At 43.9% G+C, this 7,399-nt stretch overlaps 1 protein-coding gene across 1 annotated transcript; it reads left to right on the top strand.

Annotated features, from left to right (window-relative positions):
• Positions 1-860: 860 nt before the first annotated feature.
• Positions 861-2,536, top strand: LOC146629705 (uncharacterized). Its single transcript, XM_085357147.1, has 3 exons — positions 861-1,268; positions 1,993-2,036; positions 2,191-2,536. The coding sequence occupies exons 1-3, from the start codon at positions 861-863 to the stop codon at positions 2,534-2,536; spliced, it is 798 nt and encodes a 265-aa protein (XP_085213273.1).
• The last annotated feature ends 4,863 nt before the right edge of the window (positions 2,537-7,399 follow it).

The following is a 7,399-nucleotide window of genomic DNA, read 5'->3' as shown; positions in this document are numbered from 1 at the left end:
TCCACTGGTTGACTACAAGATCGGATCAGTCCGCATGGTGACTTTAAAAAGGCATAAAGAAATAAAAGGTGTGCAAATATTTGTAATAAGTTCAGTCACATGTATTTCACTAGATACATTCTTTTTTTTTTTTTTCTTTTTTTTTTGTATATCTGACCTTTTATAACTGACTGATATGTATGGGTAACTGTATGAAGACTAAACTGAAGTTATTCTTTCTGGGTGTCTGATGTATTGTTGTTGTTTTTTTTTCGTCTACAGAATAGCTGCTTGAAATGGGGACCCCTGCGATCCTAAAGATCATCTTGACTGATGGAACCTGTCAAAGGCTCACTCTCTCCAATGGACCACCTGAATCAATTGAGGATCTCATTGTTGAAGTCAAGAGACATTGTGGTCTTCAGGGCGATTTCAGACTTCAGTTTATGGATCCCTTGTTTGGGAATGAGTTCCTTAATCTTACCTCAGTTTCAGAAGTGGCAGACAGAGGGACTCTTAAAGTTATTGACATGTCAAGACCCACCACTATGCAGCATGAGGATTATATCATTCTTGATCCTGTCCAGGACTCCGAAGCCCTCAGCTGTTCCTCTGTTAACGATTCTTCGTACCTGTCTGGTGGATCTGTGGACACGGATGTGTTGTCATCAAGTGAGTCAACAAGCTCACGATCTTCTTGGCCTGCTGTCTTTTATGTGCCCAAGTTTTCGTATGATGCTGAATTACAACTTCAGCAGGCAAAAATTGCGTACAATCAGAATGGAACTGCACTTATTCCAGATCCCAAGTTGAAGTCAGCCATCCTTGAAGGTTTGGTGCAGGAAATTGTGAAGTATAAAGTGTATGTCAGTGATAAAGAAATGGATCAAGTAGCTCAGAGTCTGATCAAGAAGCATCCCTGTCTAACTGAGACAGGCTCCAACACTGGATTTGGAGGATGGAAGACCAGTTTAAAATATAAACTCTCAAACTATCGCACCCAGCTACGAAAACTGGGCTGCCCAGAGGTGACTGTAAACTCTCTAAAGAACAAACCTGTTGGAAGATGCAGTGCAGCCTTTGGTGTCAAAAAAGCAAAGAGGGCAGAAGTTAACTTTTGCCCAACATACCCACCAGAAGAAACTGAGGAGAGCCTGGAGGCAATGCGGAAAACTTTACTCTTGGACATAAAGAAGAAGAACAACAGAGAGTTGGTGAAATTCAAGATGGAAAAGACTTTTGCCTACAGAAGACATGAAGTTGTTCGTGATGCACCAATAAGCAGCACAGCAAAGAGGGACTCATCCAGGCTGGAGAAACTGATCAGGAGGGCTAGCTCTGTGGTCGGCATGAAGCTGGACACTCTGGTGACAGTGGCAGAGAAAAGGACATTAAAGAAACTGATGGACATTATGGACAATGCTGGGCATCCTCTGCACACGGCCATAAACAACCAGAAGAGTCTGTTCAGTGACAGGTTGCTTCTCCCCAAGACAAGAACTAACAGACTTAAAAACTCCTTTGTCCCACACGCCATCAGACTGTTTAACTCCTCTCTGGAGGGGAGAGGGAGGGGAAACAGGAGGACAAAGGAGGGGGGAACAACTAAGCTGTAGTGCCTCTGCACCTCACTGTACAATACCTTGTGCAATACTTTTGTAAATAGTCAACAGTGCAATAGACTCAATACTTGAAATGTGCAATTCACTTGTATTTTTATTTTTTATTCCTATTTATTCTATTTATCCCCTTTGTATACTTTATTTATATTTGTCTCTGTATTTATATATGTGTGTGTGTGTGTGTGTGTGTGTGTGTGTGTGTGTGTGTGTGTGTGTGTGTGTGTGTGTGTGTGTATATATATATATATATAACAGTTCTGTAACTGTAACTTCGGTCGTTGCTGTGCTTTTTTTGGAAGTCGAATTTCCCAGAGGAACCCACCCGAGGGATTAATAAAGTTCTATCTTATCTTATCTTATCTTATCTTATCTTATCTTATCTTAATGGTAGAGGCTTTCATGGCAAGATGGCCTGCTCTATTTGATGTCCATGAGGTAAAGTTTGACTCACACCGGGAGTTCTTGGAAGAGGTGTTAAGCTAAAATACTTTAGGCACATTTAACAGCCAATTTCTTCAGCATTGGTGATTGTGGCCTTCTTCCTGGTGTTAAACATTTGAAGCTCACTCTTTTGTGCTGATGTTTTCAGATCAATGCTGAGTTTAAAAGAATTACCACAATCCCTCATTGATGAAGACGCCATCAATGAGGCCATTGAAGACACCACTGTTGGAATTTATCTTCTTAAAGAACAAGCTTCAGCAGATGAACAAGAAGACATTGGAGTTGTCCTTGAAGGCATCAGGGTGGTGAAGAATTTGGATAATGTAGCATTTGCTGTGGTAATGCTATTTGGACTCATGTATGCACTAAACCTTGCCTACCCTGCTGACCTCCGCTACACCTTTGAGGTTTTCCAGAAGGTTTTCATGGAACTGGATGGAGCTAAACTCTCCAACAAAGTTCTTGCTCTCAAAAACCGTCTGTTTCACTGAAGGGTCAAAGACTGCACTTCAGCAATTCTTTACTGAACACAAAACGAAAAACTGCAATGTTATACTGCTGATACTGTTTGTTTGGGGGTTTTTTGTTGTTGTTGTTGTTGTTGTTTTTTCTCATGTGACTGCACTTCGAGGTGACACTTTTTTTCTTTTCTTCCTTTTGGTGGTATTGTATTGCGAGAAATGTTTACAGAGGTTTTTTAGCAATGTGCTCTGGGTCAACCTTTACATCCTGCTTATATGTTCAAAAGGAAGATTCCTTTAGGTGTTTGGTATTATGTGACAGTGTCATTTAAGCTTCAATTTAGTAAAAAAATTCTGTACAGCTAAATACAAAATGTGACATGTATGAAGATATATCTTATCCTTAATAGCAGCTTGCTGCCTCTTTGAGTTTTGGAAGACCAATTTAAGCTGAAGTTGTTCTATATATGTACAGACTTGATCATTCAAAGCAGCTTGCTGGTTTCTGCCTCTTAAACTCCAGGTAACAGGAGTTGTAGAAATGTTAAATGCAAAAAAAAGTTATATTTGTGTAAGCCTGTTTGTTCATGGATGCTTTTTGATTCTTTTTCCAAGTAGGCTTAATTTAGTTTGAAACTTTTAATTGTGAAATTAAATACAAATATGTGTAAGATGACAGGATCATTAATAAGCACTTATTTGTAGCTTTCTTGTATTGCTGCTAAGGTCAGTTTTGAGGGGAAATATTTACAAATGTTTTAAATCTTTCTTTCAGTTATATCTGCAGGCAATCGCTAAAACTGTGTAACAAGTTTATATGCTTGCTGTTTTCACTGCTGTTAAAATAAAGGTGAACTTTTCAGCACTCCCATTTTTTTTTGCCTTTTTTGTCAATAACATTTAGTTTATGTTTACATTATTATATTGTACATAGGCAAGAAACCAAGGACTGAATTTTTATGAAGTTGACTTAAAATAATTAAGTAGGATTTAAAGCCATAATTTGTGTTGCAGGAACATAATTATAATGCCTTTATGTTACACAATTTCATTAAGTACCACTGACAATCAAAAATACGTTGGTGTTAAACTTTAAAATATATCAACATTACGTAATACATTGATATTTTGGTAACAGATAAACAGTATGTACATCGAACATGATTTTTTTAAGTAATCTAATGTGACAGGGCGGTGGGAGGGCTTTGTACGCATCCCGGAAAGAGGTGTAGCAGTGGTCGAGTAGCCTATCTCCACGAGTGTTAAAGTGGATGTGTTGGTGGAGTTTGGGTGAGACTTTCTTCAGGTTTCCCTTATTAAAGTCTCCGGCTGTGATAAACGCTGCCTCTGGGTGTGCGGTTTCCTCGCTGCTGATCACGCTGTACAGTTCCCTGAGTGCTCGGTCAGTGTCGGCTTGTGGGGGAATGTAAACAGCCGTAATAATCACTGCTATAAATTCCCTCGGTAGCCAGAATGGCCGGCACTTAATCATCAGGTACTCCAGGTCCGGTGAGCAGAAGGATTTGACCGGGTGCACGTTCGCATAATCACACCAGCTGTTGTTGATCATGAAACACACACCACCGCCTCTGCTTTTCCCAGTAAGATCCTGTGACCTGTCCGCGCGATGCACGGAGAACCCCGGTAGTTGTATTGCGGAGTCCGGTACCTTGTCCGATAGCCAGGTTTCTGTGAGGCAGATCACGCAGCAGTCCCGCATCTCTCGCTGGAATGAGATCCGTGCCCGAAGCTCGCACAGCTTGTTCTCCAGAGACTGCACATTAGCCAGTAATAAACTGGGTAACGGTGGTCTGTTAGTGCGCCGTCTCAGTCGAACCAGAACGCCAGATCTTCTCCCTCTGCGTCGGCGTTTGCGGCCTCCAGGGCCAGAGAACAAAGGCGTCTCAGGTGAGATGAATGGGGGGTCTGCAAACGGAGCGTCCGTGTTGCAAAACTTGAACTCCGGAAAGTTATAAGAAAGACCGTCTTTTATGTCCAGTAAGGTTTGTCGGTCGTACACAAGGAGACATGTGCTACTCGCGAAAAAATGAAGGAAAAGTAAAATTAAACACAGAAAAAAGCTGTTGCTTGGGGGAGCTCGCGACGAGGCTGCCATACTCGGCGCCATCTTACGTACCATGGCGTAACAGGGCGGTGCACTGTTGGACGGACCAATCGGAGTCTGCGCTGCGGGACTGTTTTGATCACGCGGACTGGGAAATGTTTCACGTGGCTGCTAGGGACATTGATGAATACACAGACTCAGTCTGCGGATTTATCAGGAAATGCGTGGAAGATGTCGTCCCATCCAGAACAGTCAAATCCTTCCCAAATCAAAAACCCTGGATTAACGGAGATGTTCGCGCGGCACTGGCGGCACGGAGCACCGCCTTTGCCTCCGCGAACACATCGGACTACAAACACGCACATTACCAACTCCGGAAGACGATCAAAGCAGCCAAACGTGAGTACAGGGACAGGGTGGAGCAACAGTTTGACAACCCGTGGAGTATGTGGCAGGGACTAAACACGATCACAGACTTTAGAGGGAAAACCAGCACACCGCAGACCACGGCCTCTCTGTGTGAGGATCTAAACGTATTCTACGCTAGATTCGACAAAGCGAACACCATGAGACCGGACAGTGTGCGCACCGCGGATGACGTCAGTGCGCACACTGTGTCTGAGGAGGATGTGCGGAGGTGCTTCAGGAAGGTGAACGCACGCAAAGCTACTGGTCCGGACGGGATTCCCGGCCGCGTCCTCAGGTCATGCGCGGCTCAGCTGGCTGGAGTGTTCACGCACATCTTCAACCTTTCCCTCTCTCTGTCTGTAGTCCCAGCCTGCTTCAAAATGGCCACCATCGTCCCTGTACCCAAATCCTCCACCATCTCCTCATTGAACGACTGGCGACCTGTAGCCCTGACCCCCATCGTAAGCAAATGCTTCGAGAAGCTGGTCAGGGACTTCATCTGCTCTGCACTACCCGACTCCCTGGACCCTCTACAGTTTGCATACCGCCACAACAGGTCCACTGATGATGCCATAGCCCGGACACTACATACTGCCCTGTCACACCTGGAGAAGAGAGACACGTATGTGAGGATGCTGTTTGTAGATTACAGCTCAGCATTCAATACCATCGTTCCCTCGAAGCTGGACAGGAAACTGCAGGATCTAGGACTGAGCAGCTCCCTCTGCAGCTGGATCCTTAGCTTCCTGTCTGACAGACGCCAAGTGGTCAGACTGGGCAGCATCACCTCATCCCCCATCACACTGAACACTGGTGCTCCACAGGGGTGTGTACTGAGCCCTCTCCTGTACTCACTCTACACCTACGACTGCACAGCCACTAACAACTCCAACATCATTGTGAAGTTTGCGGACGACACTACAGTGGTGGGTCTTATCACCAACGGTGATGAGACAGCTTACAGGGAGGAGGTCAGCGCCCTGACCCACTGGTGTCAAGACAACCATCTCACCCTCAACGTCGCAAAGACAAAGGAGTTGATAGTGGACTTCCGGAGGTGCAGAGAAGTACACACCCCCATCACCATCAACGGCGCTGCTGTGGAGAGAGTGAGCAGCTTCCGGTTCCTTGGTGTACATCTGGCTGAGGATCTTACGTGGTCAGTACACACAAACAAAACAGTGAAGAAGGCGCAGCAGCGCCTCTTCTTTCTCAGGAGACTGAAAAGATTCGGCATGAGCCCCCGCATCCTCAGGACCTTCTATCACTGTGCCATTGAGAGCATCCTCACTGGATGCATCACCACCTGGTACGGCAACAGCACCGCCTACAACTGCAAAGCTCTCCAGCGAGTAGTGCGGTGCTCTGAACGGATAATTGGAGGTGAGCTTCCCTCCCTCCAAGACATCTACAGGAAGCGGTGCCTGAGGAAAGCGGGGAGGATCATCAAGGACTCCAGTCACCCCAGCCATAAACTGTTCAGACTACTTCCATCAGGAAGGAGGTTCTGCAGCATCCGGTCCCCAACCAGCAGACTGAGAGACAGCTTTTTCCATCAGGCCATCAGACTGCTGAACACGTCATAGACACCTCAGCTTCACTACTGGAACTTCAACATTATGCACTCCATACTGTACAGTAACGCCACTGTTTTGCACATATTCAACTCTGTATATTTTATATTATATATTTTATTTATTGTTTACTCTATTTAATTTGTAAAATATGTGTACACACACACACACACACACACACACACACACACACACACACACACACACGTAGGAAAATATTTAGTATACACATCCAGAAATGCATATACTATTATATATTGTACATATATTTATTAGTTTCAGATGTAGCCATTCTTGTATTTTGCTTGTTTACATTATTGTATTTTGCACAACTCTGTTGCTTGTGAAGCTCGCACACAAGAATTTCACTCACATGTGCTGTACCAATGTACCTGCACATGTGATGTGACAATAAAAGTGATTTGATTTGATTTGATTTGAATGAAATACTTTGGCTTTACAAGTAATTATTACTTGTTGGAAAGTGGAAAATTAAGTCAGTCATACTTATTCATATTATGTGGGACCGATGTACACAATAAAATCAAGTAAATTGAAAGAACTTTTTTTTTCAGTGCAGTAAGGACATCTCCTGGTTTCATCTTCATGTTTCCCTCTCACCACATAACCAAACCATATCATGACCAGCAGCTTTTTTGAACTGTGGCTCCAGCAAACATCAGCTGATACTAGAAATTAATATTAAATAAATTCTAACAACAGCTGATCAAGCTTAAACGTGCTGCTGTTGTTTAGCGCGACATCCGCTGGTTTCCTCTTTCGGCGCAAAGTGGGCGATAAACAAACAAGAGAGACGATCAGCTGATCATTGATCAGTTTCATGAC

Source organism: Diplotaxodon limnothrissa, linkage group LG7, assembly GCF_057381915.1.
Source record: "Diplotaxodon limnothrissa isolate DT_005_m linkage group LG7, D_limnothrissa_male_GT1.1, whole genome shotgun sequence".
NCBI lineage: Eukaryota > Metazoa > Chordata > Actinopteri > Cichliformes > Cichlidae > Diplotaxodon > Diplotaxodon limnothrissa.
Note: the sequence above shows the minus strand (reverse complement) of the source record. Positions and strands in the feature narration are given on the sequence as shown.

What these genes read in the sequence shown, in the direction of transcription:
- LOC146629705 (XM_085357147.1), top strand. Translation starts at nt 861, where the DNA reads ATGGATCAAGTAGCTCAGAGTCTGATCAAGAAGCATCCCTGTCTAACT. An exon ending in ATGCACCAATAAGCAGCACA is followed by an intron (nt 1,269 to 1,992) that starts GCAAAGAGGGAC and finishes TCTTAATGGTAG; the next exon opens with AGGCTTTCATGGCAAGATGG. An exon ending in CTCTATTTGATGTCCATGAG is followed by an intron (nt 2,037 to 2,190) that starts GTAAAGTTTGAC and finishes TGATGTTTTCAG; the next exon opens with ATCAATGCTGAGTTTAAAAG.